The sequence below is a fragment of the Fonsecaea nubica genome, assembly GCF_001646965.1.
Source record: "Fonsecaea nubica strain CBS 269.64 chromosome Unknown Scaff43, whole genome shotgun sequence".
In the NCBI taxonomy this organism is placed as follows: domain Eukaryota; kingdom Fungi; phylum Ascomycota; class Eurotiomycetes; order Chaetothyriales; family Herpotrichiellaceae; genus Fonsecaea; species Fonsecaea nubica.
The window spans coordinates 146,468-167,992 of NW_019173716.1; the positions used below are offsets into that span (position 1 = coordinate 146,468).

Sequence of the window (21,525 nt, forward strand, 5' to 3'; positions counted from 1 at the left end):
CATTTCGCAAGCATTCACAAGTCGCTTGTAGAATACCTTTTAGTCGGTAACGGATGCAAAGCTCTCGCAAACAGGATTTGCTGCCCCCAGCACAACAAAGTAGACACCAAGACGCCTTGCTTTTGGTATTTGCGCATTCCTCAAATGCATGCCTGCCAAGTTCCAGCCCCTCAGAACAATCCGAGTCTACCTCTCCCGGGCAAATCGAAGTTCGGACAGCTACATGCGCTGCTGTCAGGCCATCAGCATCTTTGCGACATGGACCAGCGCTTCAGTGCCTTCTCCACCACTACTGTTCGTTCCCCCTGAAGCTCCATTGGATGTGGTCAACTCGGCGTTGGGATAGTACCACGCGGTGACTGCGACGATGACATACACAATCTGCGCGTGATTGTAGTCAGCCATGATGTTTCTGTGTTAAACGAGCCCTGGGATACGTACCACAAGCAGGCCACCTTCTAGGTAATTGGACGATCCATCCCGGAGGAAATTGCCAACTACCAAGATAGACATGACCAAAAGCACCACCATAAAGATTTCGAAGTTGAGATCCATGGGTTTACCAAGACCCCAGCCAACAATGACGACTAATGGGGCATTGAACAGAGCGGTCTGAATCGAAGGGCCAAGGCAGTGGTAAAGAGCGAAATTCTGGAAAGTGCGTTAGCAGCCTCTTTTCTCCCCAATTCCAGAGGCAGGGAACTCACAATTTGGTTGTCGTACGCTTCGTCGACGGCAGTCAAATGTTCCGCAGCCTTTTCCACCAATGGCACGAGAATTAGACCCAAGAAATTGTCGGGAATTCCGTTTTCAACCACAAACTCAATCTCCTCCACCAGGAAGACTGCAATGAGAGAGATTAAAGCTAGTGCAAAGACGATTGCCACGATACATTCGGTCATGGTCAGCTTTGGCTTTTTGAGGTCTTTATGCCTGTCTCGATCGTTCTCTTCATCGGCTTCGAGGACTTCTTGAAAAATGTTGTCATGCGAAAGAGAATTGTAAAGTATGTACAGCGCGAATGCAACGATGAGAATGACGGAGACGCCGTGGCTGATGTTGAGGGTATCGCTGCGCAACTGTGCGGCTGTATATCCCTCTTCGCCGGCCGGGACGGTGCTGCGGCTCAACGACGAGTAAAAGGCACTGGGGATCAGGAGGGCAAATCCAGCGACCAAGAGTAAACCGGAGCCGGCTTCACTGATGACCGCGTGGAAAGTTTGTTCCTTGTGCACCAGCCCGCCAACGAGAAAGCAGGATCCTAGACAAAGAAGAAGGTTGGTAAGGATGGACCCGAGGATGGCGGCTTGGATCACTACAATCTTGTTGCCGCTGCCAATCTGGCCAGTTCCATCGTCTTTGGCGATCAGCACCATGAATAGGACGATTTCCACGACGGATCCCAGGGTCGTCTCGATAAGGATACCCATGACCTTTGGTAACTTTCTTGCCAGTTCTTGTCCAGCAAACCCAAGCAGATTGGCAGAGGGCACCATCGCGATGTAATTGATGGCAAAGGTCCAAAGATGGTGGTCGCCATGAATAAAATGGAGGGCAATGGCGGCGGGGACGAAAGGCCACAAGATGTTGACCCAGCTCGAAACTGTGCAAGACGATGTCCATATTATCTTGAAGAAATAGCCCGGGTGAATTCCGCTGCGACCACTCTCTCCGTCAGGATGAATGCCCCTTCTTATCAGATGACCATTGTGATTATATTGTGGGAGGAGACCTTCAGCAACAGGAGTGGCCGACGGGGCATCTGTGGTATCGTTGGAGCCGTTGGACTTTTCTGCGGCAGGGTTCGTGTTTGGAGCTTCGTCTGTAACGGCACCAGACTTGCTCTTCCTGTTGAACAGGCCCATGACCGAGAGTAGGTGGTATGTAGTTCGTGGCAGTCAGGTCCGTTCAGTCTCGAAATTTGAAACGAGGTCGCAGAGGGTATTGGGATGGGTGCGAATGGCTTGAACGTAAACTGGAGCAAAGAGAGATTGACCTATGGACTTTTACGGGGACATGCCGAATGAAAACAAGAGAGGACCGTGTGACAGAGTAGCAGAAGGGACCGGGGAAGAAAAAGCATGAACGGGGAAAAGTCAAGAGACACGAAAGTGAAGTGAGAAGAATGAAGGGACTTTGTAGCAGCAATCGACAAGTGTTTCAAGGAAGTGCGAGGCAAGCAAGGCAAGGGAGGCAGTGACAACACCGAACTTTGCCAAAACCTGCCACCATCTGCTGGTGCTACTGCTGTCATTGATTAATCAAATCCAAGAAAGCAAACAAGGAGTGAAACCTGGACAAGAGTTGCTTGGCCTCCGGACCCGTTGGGCTTGGTCATGTCTTGTTGGTGCTTCGTGTCGCCCTTCAGCTGGGCTGGAGGAAAAAAAGGGAAAGAATGGGATGGAAGGATTGTGGAGAAGGGGAAAAAGGGCCCGGAAGGCCTTATGGAGGAATTGATGATGGGCTGATGGGCAATGTGAAATGATCCATACCCAGCGAGTAGCGAGAGGTCTGGGCCACGCTGGGCGGGCGGGTTTGACTGACGCTGGCTGGGCTCAACAGGGGGGATGGGAGAGGGGGGTTGTCCCTTTTAGGCTCGGCTCGATACGGGCTAGACCATGAAGAGCATGTTCCAGAGAGACTGAGGTCGCTCCCTAACCTACTTATTAGGTAGATGTACCTCGTACGCACTACGGGGGCACGTTAGGGTGGTTTTGTACGTGTATCAAATGCTGGCGCCTCTTGGCCTTGTTCAGCTCGAACTCCCCGCTTCACTCACTCTTTACGTTGGAACTTAGAGCTGACAATAAGCTATCGAGTCATATTGCGAGTAGAAGACGAGACAGATGAGATAGGCAAGCAAACGCGAGCAGAGATATTCCCCCATTCCACCGCCAAAGCATTCCTTTTTTATTGGTCCGCAGCCTCAATGGGCCTTCATACATCTTGGTGTCGGCGTATATCCGGTCCTCATCCCTCATCTACACACGTCCTATGGGTGCTTCCCCTTCTCAGCGTAATCCATTCCCTTTTCCGATCAACAGCTAAATCGTTACAAATCAAGGACGGGTATCATTCTCGAAACATCAAAAACCTCATTTCTTGTCACTCATCACAGTCCACTTCCAACTTGCACCCGGTGGACTTTGCACACCCATAAACACCTCTCCCGCAGCGTTGTTGTCGTTGCTCGCACCCACAGACGAAGTTGCACTCAATTTAGGCATCTGCTGCGTCTGTCCAGACCCATCAGTCTTGGAGAGGTCTGGTGTCGACCCGGTCATCATGCTCCCCAGGGTTTGTGGATAGAAACTAGATCCTGTACTCATTCCAAAAGTAGCATCCGAAGTGGTGTTTTCGGGAGATGAAGTCTGCGTGAAAAGATTGTTGTTGGGCGAGTTGTTGGACCACAAACTTGCTGCCGGATCCAGTGTGAGACTCGAGGGTTGCATGTATTGATCCCATGCCTCCTGCGCACCAAGATCAGTATTCGTTGCCAATACCTTCCCCCGGGGGCCGGAGGGTTCGAAACTTACCCAGTCCAAATTCATGCCCTGGTCTAGGTTGCCCATCGGACCGCCAAACCATCCACTTGGGAAAGGGCTTGTCGCATTTGCTGGTCCAAATATTCCCGCGTTATACTGCTCGTTGTTCCCCCCAAGATTGGGATATAATCCTGTCTTTTCCCATGCGCCACCCGGTGATGCTGCCTGCGGTATGCCGCCTGCCTGCCCGCTAGATCCTATGCCTCCAGCTTGAAGCATGCCCAACGTCATTGCTGCATTCTGCTCGTCGTTGTTCGAACCCTGCGGCTGCTGTATTCCTATCGGGACCTGCGCGTTTTGAGTATTGTTGGGAGAAGCGGGTTGCTTGATGTGGTATATCAGTACGTTGAGAAGCTCGCTGGCCTTGTAAGCCTCGATACTCAGGTCACGGTTCGCCATCCAGACGTCGCGGCTCTCTTCCAATGCATGGATGAGATCTTCGCGATTGTAGCTGAGTCCGGGTATATAAACTCCATCTGACGACATGCTGCCTTGACTGATACTGCCGCCACTAACGGAAGTATTCGGGGTGCTCACATCGTTGGTATTACTGTCGGGTCGCTCCCGGTGATTGTACAGATCCATACAGACAATCGTTGCTGCCAAGAGGTAGTCATGTGCGGTCAGTGAGTTCACATGGTTGCGTAGACTCCTCAGTCGTCCACGTTCCCGACTCTGTTGGTGTTGAATTGCCTGGAAGCTCAGTAACTGCATAGCTGAGTCCAAACACTGTCTTCTTGAGTGCATATACCTGTTGCCATTTCTGGCAAGACGCATATACCGGCGGTGGAGGACGCATTGAGACTTGTGGTAAACCGTCGCGAGGCTGAAGCGCGCCATGATCAACGAGATGGGTGCCAGCGTCTGTTCTGCCATCGGTCGCAGTTTGAGGTGGTCGGGGATGCTTTCGTAGATATCTCTCAATCCACGATCAATCTTGAGAACTTCGTCATAACCTTTGCGGTTGACTCCATTAATCTCCTCCAACACTCGACCAAAACCAAAGGACAAGCGCCCCTTTGCAATCATGTACGAGATCGGCGTGGCTTCGCTGGCAGGACGAGCGGGCGGTAATGACGCAGAATCTTCATCGAATTCGTCGTCGTAGATATTGCGCGGCAACTCGGTGTCGGAATCGCCAATGCGAATCATCGAAGGCAACGCCACTTGAAAAGAAAAAAGAAGATCAGCACTTCGGACAAATGTCCAAACACGACGCCGCATCTCGCCTTGAAATGGGCTCAAATTGGGAAACAGTTTCGCGTCACGGTGATAGCCCATCCGCATGGCGAGACGAGCGATCATGCCAACCAACACCCAGACACTGGCTTCGGCATCTCGATTGGAAGTGTATTCCGCATGCAGGTGGAATATCAGCGTCTCGATAATGTAGTTGTGTGGTTTTGTATAGTCAGCCGTGATGAGACAGTGGGCCATTTGCGTGCGGAAATTCGCGGCCAGATCCTGACATTTGCCACGAAACTCGGGTGGTTCATCACCTTCCCGTCCATACGATAACATGGCAAGGCGCATCATGGCGAACAACATGGCCACCCATACAATCGAGCTTTTGGACGGGTCCACCCAGTGCTGATTGTAGTGTCGCTGAAATGTCGGCCCATGCAGGATGTGAGTGGCAGGGTCAAATGTATTGAAATATCGTCCGATCAGGATATCGGACATGTACCGAGATGGTATTTGTGCGAGAATCTCTGCTCGACTGGGTGGAATGGTAGAGCCAAAGAGCAAAGCTGGACCTGAGCCCACGTCTGCGCCCATGGATTTTCTGGCCTGTTCGACCTTCTCCATCTGAGCCTCGTACTCTTTCTTGTGAGCGACGAAGTAGTTCTTGACTTCGCCAATCTCATTCAGCAAAGCCGCCCAATGCGCCTCGCCAATGTAGAAGGTCTTTTGCTTTTCAGCGTCGACCTTCAGAATTCCAAAGCTCTTGGTCACACCATCCGTCTCACTTTCAGGCTCTTGGCCATCTGCATCATCCATCATCGCGCTCTCGTCCAATTCATTATCAAGATTCGGCCCCAATGAACCACTCTCAATAGTGCTCGATCCGGCCGAAAGGGCCTGGGCAGCGGCGGCTGGGCCTACGGCTGACGAGCCATTGGTCATGAGCGACAAAACCAATCCTTCCAGCCGATCTATCCGATTCTGCATATCATCGGGTGTCGCGTTAGCAGCATTTTGACTCTGACTGCCCTTCTTCCTTGCGGCGGGAGCAGCGTAGGTACATGAGCCAGTATCGCCTCGTTTTGTGCAGTTATCGCAGGGAGACTGTCGATTGCACTTCAGCTTTCGGTGTCTGCACGGCGCGCAGGATAAGGGGATTCGATTTCGCTTGCGCACGACCCGGAACTGATCGGGAGAGGCGCCAGAATGCGACGAGTTCGTCGAGGGAGGCGTGGGCGTCATTGTGAAATTGAATTGGGCTGTCTTGCAGTCCAGTCACTCAGTAATTGTGTTTGCGTTATTCGTAAAACCCCGCGGCAGAGACTGGCTGCGGACGGTTACACTAGACGCTTTAAGAATCCCCCACAAGCCTGTGTGCGATCGTAATTCCTGTTGCAGCGCTTCGGACGGATCGGTCAGCTTTTTCAATTGACGTTTGCGATTCTGGTAGACGTTCTGCCCAATGTAAAGAAAATGCGATTGAACGTGTGGTAGGATGGTAGCCTGAGTGAAGAGTGAAGTGGGCGCTCGGATTTAACACGATTATCTGCGGGTGACGGGTAGTAGAATTCGGTTGGGGCAGCACGTGAATCGCCGGAGAAGGTTTCCTCAGCGCTCAATATCTCCAGCTGAGAATGCTTGCTCTCAGAGCCACGTCTCACAGAAAGAGAGAAAGGGAAAGAAAGAGAGTCGCAAGAAGGAGAAATTGCCACGAATGAATAGAAAAGTGAAAGCAGGCTAGCGAGCTGCGAGAACCTTGGGGACGGTAAGCGACTCGATTGACCGATGCGAAGGAGCTGCACTGCCAATGCTGCCGGCGAAGCTTTTGGATAAGTCTGCGCAGTTTATCAGCACCAAATGCAGACGGCCATGTAAATCATGATCTAGCAGTGGGTGACCCCGGCTAGGCTGGTCGATGACTCACGGCACACGGAACCGTGTGCGTGTGTGGAAACTCAAAGTCATATCGCAGTACTCGATTGAAGGGGGGGAAGGAGACGCCCAGGGCGCCTTAATTCCGAGTGCGCCATCACCCCATTTCTTACCAGCATCTACAAGGTGGTCGTGGTTGTTTACTCGCCAGATCCTTCACCCGTTCCTGGACCCAGTGAGCCCACGACCCCATCGAAAAGGACGATGATGTCAATCTGCAGACGCACCAGCCGGAGCAGATCATCCGTCGCATGCATACAATACAAAGTACGATGGCATTTTGGTATTCAGCTATTTGTATCTGTTGGCGTCTGCAACAAGGCCGTGGCAATGATGCTATAGACATCTCTCATTCAATCGTCGTGCAATATCAGACACGATCAGGACAATATCGTTGTTTTTCGCTCACCTTCGCTTCTCTGTGTCCACTGTTACTGCTCGAGCTTCACAGAATGCTCAAAAGTCCCAGAAGCTCTTTTGAGTCTTGCTTTTCCCATTGGTCCCCGCCTTTTCCTCCTCGTCTCCCATGCTCCAGTGACTCTCCATCCCCTTTCTCAACCGACTCTGCGCAGGCGGGTTTTGTGGCTGGTCAGTCGTCTCCTCGTATGGATCCCAGTGGGTATCCATTTGCGATGGCTTCTTGCGGTGCTTGCTGGCAACCTTGTTCTCATTATTGGCCTTTCCATTGGCTGGTGATGCATCAGCCATTGTCCAGTGGCTGTCGAAATCATGTTTGCGGTTGGTGTTGTTGGTAATCGTTGAGAGCGGAGGCTTTTCCTGCGCTTTGCCATTTTCGTTCTCGTCGAATACATTATTTGAATATAGTCCCATGCGATCACTTGCCGAGCTGGTTGGACGATCTGAGGTACGATTGGTGGCCGGTGTCGCAGTGTCTCTCAGTTGAAAGTGTGTTTCCGCATCTTTTCGAGGCTTTGGGACAGCGTGGCGCTCGATGGGTGTTCCGTCGTCCTGGAGTTCAAAGTGGATCTCGTTGTCGCGGCGTGGCTTGCCAGCGATCTTCTTTCCCGGGGTCTCCACATCATTCACGGTACTGTCCAGGCTGAAGTGGACTATGTCTTGATCTCGCACCTTTTGTGTAACCTTCTCGGGCGTAAAGAAGTCGGCAAAATCCCATTGAGATTGCTGTCTGTTGGACTTCCCTCGTACTGGCACTGCTGGCATCGTTGTCTTCGGCTTGGGAGTAGCATCACGATACTGCAACGGGTCATCTTCCAGCTCTTCTCCGAGATTGAAATGGTTGTACTTGGCAGGGTTGGACTTGTAGCCGACAGGAGCAGGCTCGTTCGGGTCATCGGCGAAGAGGCGGGGAGGGCCGAACTTCTGGTTGCTGCCCTTCTTGGGCGCCACAACAGGCTCGACGGGGACTTTCTTTGGCGATCCTGGTTCGTGGTCTTCATGTCCCGCCGCGAACAACTCGCTCATCTCCCGTGGTGGGGGTCTCGCTGATGCCCGGGGAGCCACAGCATTCGGACCCAAGGTCCGTTCATTCTCATCAACGGGCTTCGGTGAAAAGAGGTCAAGACTTGCGTGAGGATCCTTGATGTGCCTCTTGCTTGGGGACACATTGCGTGAGGATGCAAGACTTTGGTTTTCGGAGCGACCTCGAGGAGTAGTGGGGAGTTCTGACGCAGAGAGCGCTGCGGTCAAGCTGGAGTTGATGAGTCTGACCTGGTCTTTGCCGTCGACCACAGGCCAGTTCTTGCCTCTCGAACCAATCACTTCAGTCTGTTTCAACAATGAGGCTTGATCCCAGGAGATGCGGATGACGGAGATCTTCTGTTCGGCATCGAAATGGACAATATGTGTCTAGCCAAGTCCGCCGTCAGTTGCAAACGCACTCATGCGGAGAGGAGCACTCTTACCATCGGAATTGTCGCAATCTTGTCGACAACGAAGTTCTCAAGCCCTGGCAAATATGATCCTCCTCCTGAGATGAACTCCAGCACCGTCTCAACTTCAAGAGCAACGGCATTAGGTCCCTCCACCGCCGAAATTATTCTTGCACTTTTGGTCTTGACTAACTTTTTGTTTTGAGTCTCAAGATGTCGAACAATATTGACAGGCTGTGCCAAGGTAGTCAGGGTGGTGATGTAGTGGAGGGAGGCATTCTCGGACAGGCTGATAGGATTGGGTAACTCCAAAAACCGCTGGTAGATGTCTTTGAGTGTCATATTGAGGACGACGCTGCGGGTTCAAGGTGTAACTCCGCGAAGCAGTCGTGAGCGTCTGGCAAAGGAGGAGGAAAGGGTTCAATCGTCAAGGTATACGTGTGGGAGATGCGTTCGACAAGGGATGTGTTGTTTGTGTATGTAGCAGCAACAGTCAGGTGGAAAGAGCCACGACGCAAGGGTAAACAACAGATCGAACAAGGGTGGAAGGAGAAGGCAAGCTATGCGACGTCTTTATTGGGAAAGGATAATTTGACGCTTGTTGACTACAAGGTGGAATACCAACCCGACGACAGATTTGAGTCGCAGGCAGCAGAATCTATAGGTGTCTTGGTAGTCTAAAGGGAGGAAGCAAACATGTCAATGGGCAATGGCCTGTCCCTGAAAGTTGCATTTCGTTAGCGGTGCCAGGTGCGTGAGGTTGTTCAATGAGAAGACGCGTTGCCCCGCCATCGCGTCCAAAACACCTAAAGTTGACCTTCATGCAGGTGTTCCGCCTTAGCGTCGTTTCAGAACTTTACTCCGGGCTGGGGGCCATGTTTGAGCCCTATGCCACACAAGCCTGGCCTTGAGTGATGGAGCCTTGGCCCTTCTCATCGACGGTCAGTGTAATCATCACTTTCTGATCCAATCTTTGAATCTGCATATCCAGAATACCCATCGAGGTCTTTTCATCGTGTACCACCTAATACTGCGGCCAAAGTCACAGTGTCTGCGTTTCGCCATCAGGCTGCGGTCCAACATGACTGTTTGTCACTTCAACTTGGTCGAGGACAATCTCTAGACAGGGAGAATACTGTGACTGTGGAGCCTAGAATGTTGGTTTGGGCCAACTGCACTGACATGGCGGACGACCTTTCTGCGAGAAGAATGCTGCCCTGCTGTGATCAAAGCTCTCATGCGACACTGTTCCTGTTAGTGGCCACTTCGCAAAGAAGGGGAAAGGGCTCGCGCCTACCCAAACCATTGCGATGACATCTTCCCAATGGCATACATATTACCCACATCACTCCGCAAGCCGATCAGCTGGACCCTCACGGCCGAGCCTTTCTCGATCACATCGCCGGCGTTGTTGGAGTATTGCGGTGGAGTAGCGTCAGGGTTGTGTCGCATATCAGGCGGAAGATGCTGTCGTCTTGTCAACGCTTCGACGCTCGAAATGACCACCACTGTGACCTACCAGCTTTGAAACGAACACTGTAAGCGGGCCAGCTTCACAGAAGACACCTTGGGGCTTTATGGAGGAGACAGCGCAATCGATCTGTTCATTGTCACTTGTGAGGAAAGATCTCTTCGCCCAGTCACAGCAAATATCCTTACCGTCTCTCCCTTGAAAGGTTTCCATAGGATGGCTCGATAGAGGATTGTAAAGTGCGCTTCCCCAGAACCCGGCCTCACTCTTCCAGGAGAGATGTTGTAGATGTCCATTATGCACACGATGTAATATTCTCCATTACAGCTCCCTTCTAGATCCGCATAGAGCTGATCTTTAAGCCTCTCGTTCACATTCGCCGCAAAAAAGGATGGATGGATGCTAATTTCGCGCTCGAGATATCGTAGAAAGAACATCGCGCTCGGCTGGCTTGTTTGCCTGCCTGCCTGCCTGTCTGCGGACCCGACTCGCCCCTTGGTAATAAATGCGCGTGTACAAGGGACGAGGTAGGATGTCAGCTTTTCGCTTTTCGCTTCTTCTTCTTCTTCTGCCGCTGTGTGGCCTCAATTCATCCTCTTCTGCACGCGGGGGAGGAGGCGGCGTCGCTCTTGTCACCCGGAGGTGGAGGTCTGAGACAGAAGATTAACACAAAGAGGCCAGAAATGAAGTACAGCTAGAAGACCTCAATACCTCAGTGAAAAGCCCGAAGATGAGAAGGGGGACTTTTGATTGTGCGCCGACTGGGACGGAGAGAATGTAAATGGTCGCGCGAAGGCTGTGTTCTCTGATTATTTTTTGATGGCGGCGGCGCCAAACGCATGCGCGATGATGCTGAGTGGGCTCGGCTCGTTAACCACTCAGGGCTTCCCGTGAAGTACCTCGTATGGCTATGGATATGTATCGAATTAGCTCTAGAGGGGCTTCTCACCGCCCACTACTAATAAGAGTAGTCCAGGCCTAGGTGCCCAATGCCGACAGCCTTGGCGCCTGCGTGAATCCTTTCCAACTTCACGCGATCACACTCACATATTCGGCAATGTCCATTACCCATAGAGGAGGCACCTTATACTTACCATTCCTGCTTTGCATTTCTTCTTCTACCCCTATCATTCTCCATGTCGCGTCTCCTCGAAATCATTGTTCCAGGATTGGACAGGTCTCGCTCCAGCTTGGTTGCATTGCCCACTTTGTGTTGACATCAACTACACATGGGACGAATGGCGAGAGATAGAAAGAGAACCAAACAAGAAAGAAGTGACAAGAGACCCCCGGAATGTAAAATAATGATCTGGTTTCGTTATTTACATATGTCTCGTGCTGAACATAGCCCATACGCTGGGTTTTCTTTCTAGACTCGGCCGGGTTATCAGGGGATACATAGCGCTGAGGACAGAGCCCGCCATAGGATACTACAAGGGTGAAACCTATCGCACAGCGACATCCGCAGAGCCCTGTCTCTGGACGTGGTCGCCCCTTTCTTGTCCCGCAGCCAGAGCCTCCAGCCTGGCCGCTTGTACGCGGTGTTTCCGGATAACGGATATCCATTCTGGCTCAGGCGGGGATTTTGTCCTCGTCTCTGTCGCCGCCGGTGCTGCCGCTGTTGTTCTGTCCTCGGCGCCCGCTTGGCCACTGAGGTCATGCCCGCTGTTCGGTGTTGTGGACTCATCTTCGTCCACTGTGGCTTTTGTATCCTCGGCCACACTTTCTGGGGATACCTCAGCTACGTTCTCGCCCTGGTTGACGTCTTCGTCTTCGTCTTCGTCTTCATCGTCATCTAGCTCCGCTATCATTAGGCTGAAGTCCGCACCTAGCCGGCCTAGCGAATTCGCCGCGTAGAGCACCTGCATCAGCAAGCTCTCCCTCGCTGTGGGGTCTGTCACATTCGGAAGGTATTGTTTGAGCGTTGAAATGAATATGTCAATCAAGTACAATGGGAATGTCTGCAGGGCTGAAGGTAGCGTGAGGGATAGATCTAGCGACGCTGCTGGGGTAGTTGCAGAGGAGGGGAATTGCGGCACCTGTGGTTGCTCGTCCTCCGGGAAGATGTTGCGGTACATGCTTATTGTCGCAAAGGACTGTTCGCGAAATATTTCAATGAATCGTTTTAGATAGCGTTCCGTTTGTTGGCCAGCCAGAGAGGGATTATAGCCTCCTCCGGAAGAGGACTTGCGGTTTGGTAGAGGTCGCGTTGTACTTGAGGGCGTCAGATGCGTCTGGGAACTTGATCCGGAGCTGGCGGCTTCTTTCCGCGCCAATGTCTCTTGGTCCGCCAGATCGCGTAGTGGAGAAAGAGCCTCTATCATATTCAGGAACGTGCATAGCCGAGAGACCAGGAACAGGGCGCCAAAGTGACCTTCGTCCTGGTGTGACGAAGCAGTCGTGCCTAGTCCGAGTTGCGAGGTCAGTGTCGGTGCCAATGGGCCGGGCTTATTAGTTTGAGAACCTGCTGATGGCAAGCCCATTGTTGTACTTGTTGACAGCTCTGGCGCCACGCGTCGTAACCAACCGATCATCCGTATAGCAGCAGCAAGGCGAAGATTCTGGCTCCGAAGACTAGCAATCAGGTTCGTTGTCATGTCCTTCATTGCATTTTGGGCATCGGCGAGTACAGACTTCACCAGCTGGGAGTCAGGATAGAGAACCTGAAGACGTTTGATATGGGCGAAGAGATCAAGGGCTTGAGAATAATTCGCGCCGCTGGTGCCGGAGGATGCTGAATTCGTTGATGTCGCTGATGTAGTGTGGGCTGAGGCAATTGCCGCAGAGAGTAAAGATGGAAGCTCCAGAATGTCCTGAGCTTTGTCCGCTTGCCGAGCGAGAAGCGCGGACTCCCTTCGAGCGGTAAGGAGGGCATTTCCACTGCCTCCAGTAGCGCTATCCTCTTTGGACTTGCTATAAGTTGAGGCGAACTTCACGGCACTAGCATCCAATTCAGGGATCGCATTCTTGATCGATTCGGCGGATCTTGATATAAGCGGGAGTGACGATCGGAGAATACTGAGATGGTCTGATGAGGTAGTCGTCGTTCGGTGAGACCGAGAACTCAGTGCCTGGATCGAGAATAGATTGGACTGTGCTGCTTGACTAAGTGATTGAGGCTCTGTGGTGGTCAAGTCACTGAGACGGAGGGAGACGAGGCGGGACAGATATGTAGAGATTTCCGGGTATGAAGATGGTGATTGAGATGTCGATACGAGATGAGGTTGCAGAAGTTCGTAAAGGGCATCTGTCATCTTGACATAGATTTCGAGGCTTGGAGGATCGCGGTATTTGTTGTGTCGGAACACAACGAAGCAAGTCTATCACCGTGTTGCCATCTATTCGATCGAAGTGGGATATTGGATCAGTCGGAGAGAAGGAGAGCATGAGAACCACCAGTTTCAATTGGCTGAATCCAAGATTGTCTTGGCGTAGTGCCACAAGGCTGCGAGGCTGCGAGGCTGCGAGGCTGAACATCTCCCAGCCACCTTCACCCGCCATATTCTCCCACCTGATCCCTACTAACAATGTCCGGGGTTCATCCAGTGACCCTCATGATCGTCTAGTATATACTTCGGTGACTCCGCTCCCGCCTCTCTTCATCTAGGATTTGCTGCAGCTCGCCAGAAACTCGCTCCTGTGTCCCGAGCTCCAGATCTGCCTCCTCCACCTCTGCATCACTCTGATCGCCAAGCGCATCTGCCATCTTCCTATTTGGATCGTCCAACTCTCCTCTCAATGCTCGAGCCAGTGACGAAGAGAAGGCCTTCTTGCCTTTCTCATGAGACCCCGACAAAGAGCCAAAAGACTGCGTAGTTCCCCTGGGACTCTCGCTTTCCAACTCATCATCGGATCCGAAGGGTGAGCCCTGGCCCGATCTTGTCCCGCCACCGTCTCTACCAAGGTATGATTTTATCCCACTCAGATTCGCACTTTTTCTCCCCGTATCCAATGTTAGATTAGCGACAGAGGTTCGAAGGTTGCTGGATGACCGCACTCTTGTGCGACTTTGTTCCCTGCTCGTACTATTTCTCCTCTCGGCCGGGGTTGCCCTTGGATTACGCTTGAATTCGCCTCCTTCCTGTACGGTTTCCGGCTCATCTCTGAACATGTCTATCGTACTTTTCCGTACCGGCGTAGGAATGTAACTGGCACCGGTGGGGTCATGGGCGTTTTTGGACATCGTCCAGCGTCTAACTGGTATGTTTTCGACATTTGCGGGTGTTGATGGAGAAGATACGCTGTTTTTTCTGGCCGCCTTCTCTCTCCTAAGGTCTGACCATCGCCGTAGACTGTTCTGAAGCACATACCTCCCATTTGCGCCCAACTTCATCACCAAAAATTCGCAGTGGTTGATGTTTCGGAGATCCTCAAAAAACTCCACACTGTAGTGATACCAAGCCATCAGAAATACGCGACTGCAGAGACCGTGAGTGACGAGAACAGCCACACTGGCCATTGTGTCTTCGGAAAACCGTCTCCAGAGTGAACCATTGAAGGATGATACGCGGTCATAGACGTCTGCTCCACTTTCTCCATTAGGAATGCGATAAAAGAAGTGACCATATTGTGCACGCTCTCGCCACAGTCTCTCAACTTCTTCGGTGTCTGGCTGAAAATTGCCAAAGTCCTGCTCCCTCAGCCTTGGTTCCTCATATACCTTGATGTGGTGTCGCTGGAATGGTGAAGGGGCAGGTTCATTCGAACACAGACTCTTCAGAATACCTTCTGTCGTTTCCCTGGTCCTCCTGTATGGAGAAATGAAGAAGTGTAGTGTATCATCGGTTCGGAGGAGAGCACGAAGCTTCTCTCCTGCTGCAAGCGCTTGGCGATGCCCTTCTTCCGTCAATCCGACTCTGTGGTCTGGCGTCGTCTGGTGGATAGCTTTGTCACGGTTCCCTTCGGATTGAGCATGTCTGATAATGATGATCAACCTTGGTTTGCCCATGTTGCTGGACCAGTATTCAGAATGGCTGTGGTGGCCTCTCTGCCAGCGGTTTGATGTCAACTCGTGACTTCCGCACTCCCACACTTCCTTCGTTGAGTCTTGACAATAAGCCCAAACTAACTCAATACAGCGCAAGTTTAATCCTGGGGTAAAGACCCGATATTCATACCATATGGTTTTAGATAGAAGGGAAGGAGTCATGACAGCCTTGCTTTGCAGACTGTCTCATCTGATGCCAAGAGAATTTGTGCCAGATTAGGATTAGCCCAGCCGCATTTGAATCGCGTTCTGCAATGTCGCGATCATGGCGGGCAAGGCTCTCTCTCCTTCAGCCATCTCACTCGATCACCAATGCTTAGCTGAACTTATTGACACGCTCCAGCCACCAAGCTCATGCGCAGATCGTAGTCGCGACGCCGATATCCCCTTCCTTCCCTCCGAACGATCAAGGGTTTCAAAGTGACAACAACGCCGACAACAAGATGAATCCCCAGATGCAGAATTATCGACAATATGCCCAGGCACAAGGAAGATCCCCAGCAGCACGTAGGCCAGGTGAGTGCGATTTGAGCACCAGGATACTTGCAAAACCAGATATTGGTGGAGATCCCAAGAATCCCTTCGAGGAAAAGGACAATCATGACGGACAACACCTCATGGCCCTCCTGCCCCAATACCGTCGTCTGGTTGACACTGGACAGATGGCTCTCTTATCTACTTTTCTCACCCAACAACAAGAGATCTTTCACTAACAGACCCTAGGCCAGATCCCCCCTGTCCAACATGCTGCTCAGCAGGCGCAAGCTCAGATGATGCAACAACAAGCCCAACAGCGCAATGCTGCGATTGAACACCAATTGGCACAGCGACGTGTGCGAAAACCTACCGACCGAAACATGCCGGACGGGCTAGAAGAGATTGTTATTGGAGATGGCGTCGAGCAGTATAAGAAATTGCGCGAGGCAGAGAAACAACTAGACCATCTGATGGCACGGAAGAAATTGGAAATTCATGACAATTTCAACAAAAATGTCAAGAGGCAGAAGACAATGCGGATATGGATCTCTAATACGGTGTCAAGCCAACCTTGGCAACTGAATCCGGATGAGGAAGGCTTCACATTCGACTCCAACGGCGAGCCTTCTTATAGAGTCAAGATTCAAGGAAGGTTACTGGAGTATGACGACGATGACATCTTATACAGTGACGACGAAGATGAAGAGATGGGAGGTCAAGACCAAACCAAAGAGAAGAAGATTAGACCGCCTTCCAAGAAATTCACACAATTCTTCAAGGGGATGACGGTCGAGTTCGAAAACCCGAAAGACAGCCTGGGCGATAACAATCAGATGATCACGTGGAAGAAGGGTCAAAACAGCGCTCAATCTGGCGAACATGACAGCATCGAGTTCGAGCGGAGATCCGACGAAAACGTCAACATTACAATCTGCCTAACACGCGACGAACAGCCCGAAAGATTTCGCCTTTCCAAGGCTCTGGCTGAAACTCTGGATATGGAAGAGGCGGAGCGTGCCGAAGTCGTCATGGGTATCTGGGACTATGTGCGCGCCATGGGCTTGCAAGAAGATGAAGAACGCCGGAGTATTCAATGCGACGACTCACTCAAACGTATCTTTGATACCGACACGTTCTTTTTCCCTCAGGCGGCTGAACGGCTAGTCCCCCACCTACACCCCTTGCCGCCTGTGCGACTACCCTACACCATCCGCGTGGATGAGGAATTTCATAAGAATCCCGAACCCACGGTTTACGATGTGCAGGTCGCGGTTGAAGACCCTCTCCGTCCATTGATTTTCAAACTCACCCAAAACCCAGAACACCAAAATACACTCCGCTCGATTGCCAAGTTGGACGACGAACTCGCCATCGTGGTACAAGCGCTACATCACCACAAGGCACGGCACCAGTTCTTCACGAGCATGGCAAAGGATCCGCAGAAATTCATCGAGAGGTGGCTCAGCAGTCAGAAGAAGGACCTCAGCGTGCTGCTCGCGGAGCAAGAGCGAGGGGATGTGGCTGGCATGGAGTTCTCCAAGGGTGGAGAGGACAGCGTATGGGGCGGCCAAGTCGTTAGGGAGGCGGTGAGGTATCGGCTTGCCAGGGCAGAGACCTCAGGGAGGTAATCGACTAAGGAGGGTCACCTATAAAGTGTCATGTGTCATGGAGCTCAAGACATACACACCCCCCAAAGGGAAGGGAGTTATTGTATTACGAGCAAAATGTTTCCATCCGTTCAACCAGGAACCAGGCGGCGTCACTCCAAGGGGTAATTGGAAATGGGGGACGGGGGACGGCACAGTCCACAACATGCACCGGTTGGGAGCATCACGATGTATAATTATGTAGGTATTTAGGTCGCACAGGCGTGGGCAGGGGCCGTCCATATCCTTGTCCCTGTTCCTGTTCCTGTCCCTGTCCTTGGGAAGCGAGGTTCTTGTCCTCTTACCTGTTCTTATACTGGTTCTTGTCCGTGTTCTTGATTGTTCTTGACAAGATTTCTTGGAGTTTGTGCTCCGTCCTGCTCCGGCTCCAGCTCCTGCTCCGGCTCTGGTATAGTATAGTATGGTGCGGTGCGTTGTGTTACGGTATGATATAGTATGGTATGGTATGGTCCCCAAGAAAGAGGTCAAGTCTACCCAGCAGGGTATGAAACCATATTCGTTATCACCCCGTTCGATGCCTGTTGCCTGTTGCCTGTTGCCCGTTGCCTATACTCGCCATGTATGTATATCCGAGTATGTATCTATCGATAATGTATCTGTCATGTCATGTCTCCTTCATAAGTCCCGTTTCTGGTCTGGTCATTGTATGTTTTGTTGATGTGGCATTCTTATTCTACCAATCTGCATAGAATCTACCAATGATTTGTTTTCGTTTCGTTTTCAGGTGGTGATACACATCAATTAATTACGTTTGACGAATCATGATCAGGAGGTAGGTCCTCTCTCTCCCACGCCCTCTCTCTGAGTACTCGACCAACACTGACTCATTTCAACGGACTGATGACAAAGGGAATATGCGTGCCTGTGATTCCAATATCCTTCCGCGGGTCGTACGTCTCCAAAGTATTCGATGGGCCGTATCTCTCGCAGAGGTATAGCATGTCATTGTACGCTCTGCCGAAACATTCGTGAGCGTTTCATCAACCAGGGGGGAGATAGAGGGAGAAGAAAGACTTACATCTGCCGCGACGGACCACCAGGATGTCCCGCGGAATCAACCAGGTACGGGTATATACTATATAGACGATTCCTGTCGTCCCATTCCTCGACTGGCTCCGAAGGTTCGATGTGGCGATGTGCTTATACCGGCGGAGTCCGTCAGTCTTGGTCGTCCTATGAGGGAGGAACTCGACAGCGCCGGACCAACTAATAGACCTTTTCGTAGTGGAGGGCCCAGCCGAAAGCCACGACGGAGCAGATTGTGGCGGTCATAGGAAACCACATGACGCGCAGACGGGCCTTTTCAACTGGGAAGTTGTCCAAGTCGTCAGCCACGGCCTTGTCGGTATTGAGACCAGTTCGAGCATCCTAGTGACTTCCTAGATCTGACGATGATGCGAGGGCGGAAAACGGCTGTGGCGCTTGCGCGAAAGGAGAGCTGGGAGGGTGGAGGTGGGTATCTCTCTGGCCCGAGCTTGGTCGCGGATAATGTGACAGAGGATTGACGATAGAGATTGTTTCCTGGTATCAGCGGCTTCCACCGAGCAATGTACATTCCTACCCTGTTTGCCCTCTCACCATAGATATCCGTCAGTTCTCCCTCCGGAACAGGGGCCAGGATCCGCATGCCATACTTCATATTCGCCAGATCCCTAGGCGCGCACGGCTGGAAAACCACTGATAGTGAGCAGTCAGCGCTCAACAGGTGTGCTCTGGAAAGAACCGAAGTGCATGTAGTGGGGAGAAGGAACATGGGATCCTGGGAGGGGGCTATGAGCGAAGTATCAAGTGAGTTAAGACCATCGGTCGAGCGTCACCGAGCATGCCTACGCTGTGAGGCTAACAAGTAGGTATCGATGCTGGCGTGTGATGAGAGTGTCTGGCTGAGTAACATGTAGTAGGGGTGAGTAGCCACTGCCGTAGCCCTTACCGCTAAAGTGAAGGCACGCGATCCTCGAGGAGAAGCCATTAGCACCCATTAGGATAACCAACGATGATGGTGGGTAGAAAAACACACATCTTCCCCCTAAAATGCCCTACCGAAGGCCCACAAAAAAAGGGAAGACAGAATGAGGCTATATTCAGTCCTTATCTTCCAAGACGTATGTATATATGTAGTTTACTTCTGTGGAATGTTTGTACAAGAATTTTGAAATGGCCGATATTCGCGGGGAAAAAAAAGGGAATATCGAACAGGGTTGTCATTTGCCGATCATGGTATATCGGTCCTGAACCCTGGGTCAAGATTTCCAACGTCGCCTATGGCTGTGCCGCTGTTGCGGAGCATATCGAGAGCTTCTTGGCCCTGCTTTGTTCCGGGAGCAGGCATTAGCGGTTGTAACCCTGGTTGGATCGGCATCGACGTTGCAGGTACTGAGGGAAGACGGAATTCTGTTAGTCATTTCTTATGGACAGTCGTCGAACGATGGAGGCGGCCAGACAATGGCTGCTTCCTGCTTGAAGTAGAAGAAAGTGAAACGAGAAGGGAAAGTGTGGCTGGGGATACAGATCAGTACTCACCGGGTATGCCCAGACTCATTCCCTCGATCAAACGCTTGTAATACTGCGCCTCCTGGATGCTCTCCAACACATCTGCTCGGGCGGTATGTTTGAGTTCTTTCCTTGGCGCCGCCATCAACACTGAATCACTCGCCCAGCGTCGTACCATCTCTTTCATGGCCGAGACATCAAACAGTCGGTAATGGAGGTGTTGCAGGATGACGTTCCAAGGTGGAATAGCCAAGAAAGCACGGTCAGCGTGGATACTGTTCCCTGCCAGAAGAGCTCGACCTGGTTCGGGGATGTAATGTTTAATGTATGCGAGAAGCTTGGTGGCAGCTTCTTCAGCACTGGTCGACGAAACCAGGCATGCCTGTGTGAGACCGGAGTTGCCATGCGTCTCGACACACCACTCAGACATCCTCGAGAGTTGTTCCGGGGTGTGGAATATCACAGCCTCGAAGCCCTCTGTGTCCAGCGGAGCGAGGTCGGCGGTAGTGATGATGCACGCTATGGACATGATTGTATCTTTGGCGGGGTTGAGACCCGTCATCTGGGAGCCAGTCTTCGGTCAGCGCGACGCAGAAGCAATGGCCATAGATGAAGTTGGATAGGGGTAGATGGGCCAAAAGACGCGGTAAACATATTGCAAATCAACGAGGTGCGGTCGGAGACAGATGTGCGTGTGAGGCTTCATTAGAAGTTTCTCCCCCTTGTGTTGGGGGGGAAATTTCAGCAATGATGGTTGTAACAGGTAAACAGGGGTGATTCTTTTGTGTTGCTGGAAAAGGGCCAGTAAGGGGTTCACTCGGTGTGTACACCTACCTCGCAGTCGATCCAGACCAGCGGATCGGTAGATCGGGTGAGTGCCATGGCTGGTGCTTCCTTGATAAGTTTTTCGGTTGTAGTTTGAGGTTTGTGTCTAACCTGACCAACCTCTCAACATATGTTTTTCACTCCAGTCTCGGCCTGTCAACGACGACTGTCTGGAACAAAGGCTCTGGACCCATATACCCACTTTGAAATTGGGGGGAAAACTGACTTGACAGGCCTCGCATGAATTAAAATGAGCTGCTCGACAACATTGCATCGAAGAAAGACCTGGAGGAATAGAGGAACTTCGCCCCACGAGGAACTAAACGAACCTCATCCAACGGGTGATTGAGCCCAGGGGAAAGGATAATGACGATTATCTGATCATCTGTTACCCTTCGCCACTAGTGCGGCAACGTTTCTATGGGAGAGAATTTGTGACGAAGGCAAAGAAAGGACGGTACAACGCGAGAGGTGATGACGATATGTACCCTAAGTCCAATACTGTTCGGGGCCAAGACCCACAGAATTCCCGACCAATGAAATTGCAGCGGAATCGGAAGGAGTCCGGAGTGGAACTCCACCCTCCACCCACGCAGGTCCCTCTTTACCCGTCACATATCAACAAACTACATCTATAACACTATACCAGGGCTGCCGGGAACTACAGGGCCATGGACAGCCAGATCAGCTTGCGATCAATAGGTGCTTTTAACAATTTGATAATGTCATTGGACCTCCGGCCTGGTTTGCTGGCTGGCAGCTCCAAGCTTTTTGGATCGTGCCTGTATGAGGTTTATCTTTTTGATGGGACACGAAAAGGACACTCGTCAATGCCTGGGAAATTGGTACATTTACCACCGCGGGTTGACTCGGCAGTCATGCGTCCACGTCCATGCTCATGCCTTTCCCCCGCTCCCTTGGCCTGTTGATCCCTCTCTGGCCTGAAGCACCCTTGGAGACTGTTTACAAGCCTCTGCATCCTTTCCCTAACCCATGCCCTCCATGCCTGCAGCCTCTCGGAGGGATCTATTCTGCGATCACGTCCTGCATCCCATTCTCCAAGCACAGGCTCGTGCTGCAGGCGTTTGTTTCGCAC

At 51.8% G+C, this 21,525-nt stretch overlaps 7 protein-coding genes across 7 annotated transcripts; 1 reads left to right on the plus strand and 6 right to left on the minus strand.

Annotated features, from left to right (window-relative positions):
- Positions 1–234: 234 nt before the first annotated feature.
- AYO20_06691 (calcium/proton exchanger) lies at positions 235–1,865 on the minus strand (the record flags this gene model as incomplete). Its single annotated transcript, XM_022644980.1, has 3 exons — positions 235–381; positions 442–651; positions 708–1,865. The coding sequence occupies 3 exons, from the start codon at positions 1,863–1,865 to the stop codon at positions 235–237; spliced, it is 1,515 nt and encodes a 504-aa protein (XP_022499055.1).
- A 1,230-nt stretch (positions 1,866–3,095) lies between these two features.
- On the minus strand, positions 3,096–5,972 carry AYO20_06692 (hypothetical protein; the record flags this gene model as incomplete). The annotated part of the gene is made up of 2 exons (XM_022644981.1): positions 3,096–3,470; positions 3,537–5,972. 2 exons carry the CDS (start codon positions 5,970–5,972, stop codon positions 3,096–3,098), a joined length of 2,811 nt encoding a protein of 936 aa, XP_022499056.1.
- A 1,146-nt stretch (positions 5,973–7,118) lies between these two features.
- Positions 7,119–8,854, minus strand: AYO20_06693 (hypothetical protein; the record flags this gene model as incomplete). The annotated part of the gene is made up of 2 exons (XM_022644982.1): positions 7,119–8,489; positions 8,546–8,854. The coding sequence occupies 2 exons, from the start codon at positions 8,852–8,854 to the stop codon at positions 7,119–7,121; spliced, it is 1,680 nt and encodes a 559-aa protein (XP_022499057.1).
- Positions 8,855–11,428: 2,574 nt separating this feature from the next.
- AYO20_06694 (hypothetical protein) lies at positions 11,429–13,237 on the minus strand (the record flags this gene model as incomplete). Its single annotated transcript, XM_022644983.1, has 1 exon — positions 11,429–13,237. One exon carries the CDS (start codon positions 13,235–13,237, stop codon positions 11,429–11,431), a length of 1,809 nt encoding a protein of 602 aa, XP_022499058.1.
- A 308-nt stretch (positions 13,238–13,545) lies between these two features.
- Positions 13,546–14,931, minus strand: AYO20_06695 (hypothetical protein; the record flags this gene model as incomplete). The annotated part of the gene is made up of 1 exon (XM_022644984.1): positions 13,546–14,931. The coding sequence occupies one exon, from the start codon at positions 14,929–14,931 to the stop codon at positions 13,546–13,548; it is 1,386 nt and encodes a 461-aa protein (XP_022499059.1).
- Positions 14,932–15,413: 482 nt separating this feature from the next.
- Positions 15,414–17,075, plus strand: AYO20_06696 (hypothetical protein; the record flags this gene model as incomplete). The annotated part of the gene is made up of 2 exons (XM_022644985.1): positions 15,414–15,486; positions 15,694–17,075. 2 exons carry the CDS (start codon positions 15,414–15,416, stop codon positions 17,073–17,075), a joined length of 1,455 nt encoding a protein of 484 aa, XP_022499060.1.
- Positions 17,076–17,938: 863 nt separating this feature from the next.
- AYO20_06697 (ATP-dependent Clp protease ATP-binding protein subunit ClpB) lies at positions 17,939–20,133 on the minus strand (the record flags this gene model as incomplete). Its single annotated transcript, XM_022644986.1, has 5 exons — positions 17,939–18,068; positions 18,133–18,189; positions 18,322–18,482; positions 18,676–18,791; positions 19,635–20,133. The coding sequence occupies 5 exons, from the start codon at positions 20,131–20,133 to the stop codon at positions 17,939–17,941; spliced, it is 963 nt and encodes a 320-aa protein (XP_022499061.1).
- Between the last annotated feature and the right edge of the window lie 1,392 nt (positions 20,134–21,525).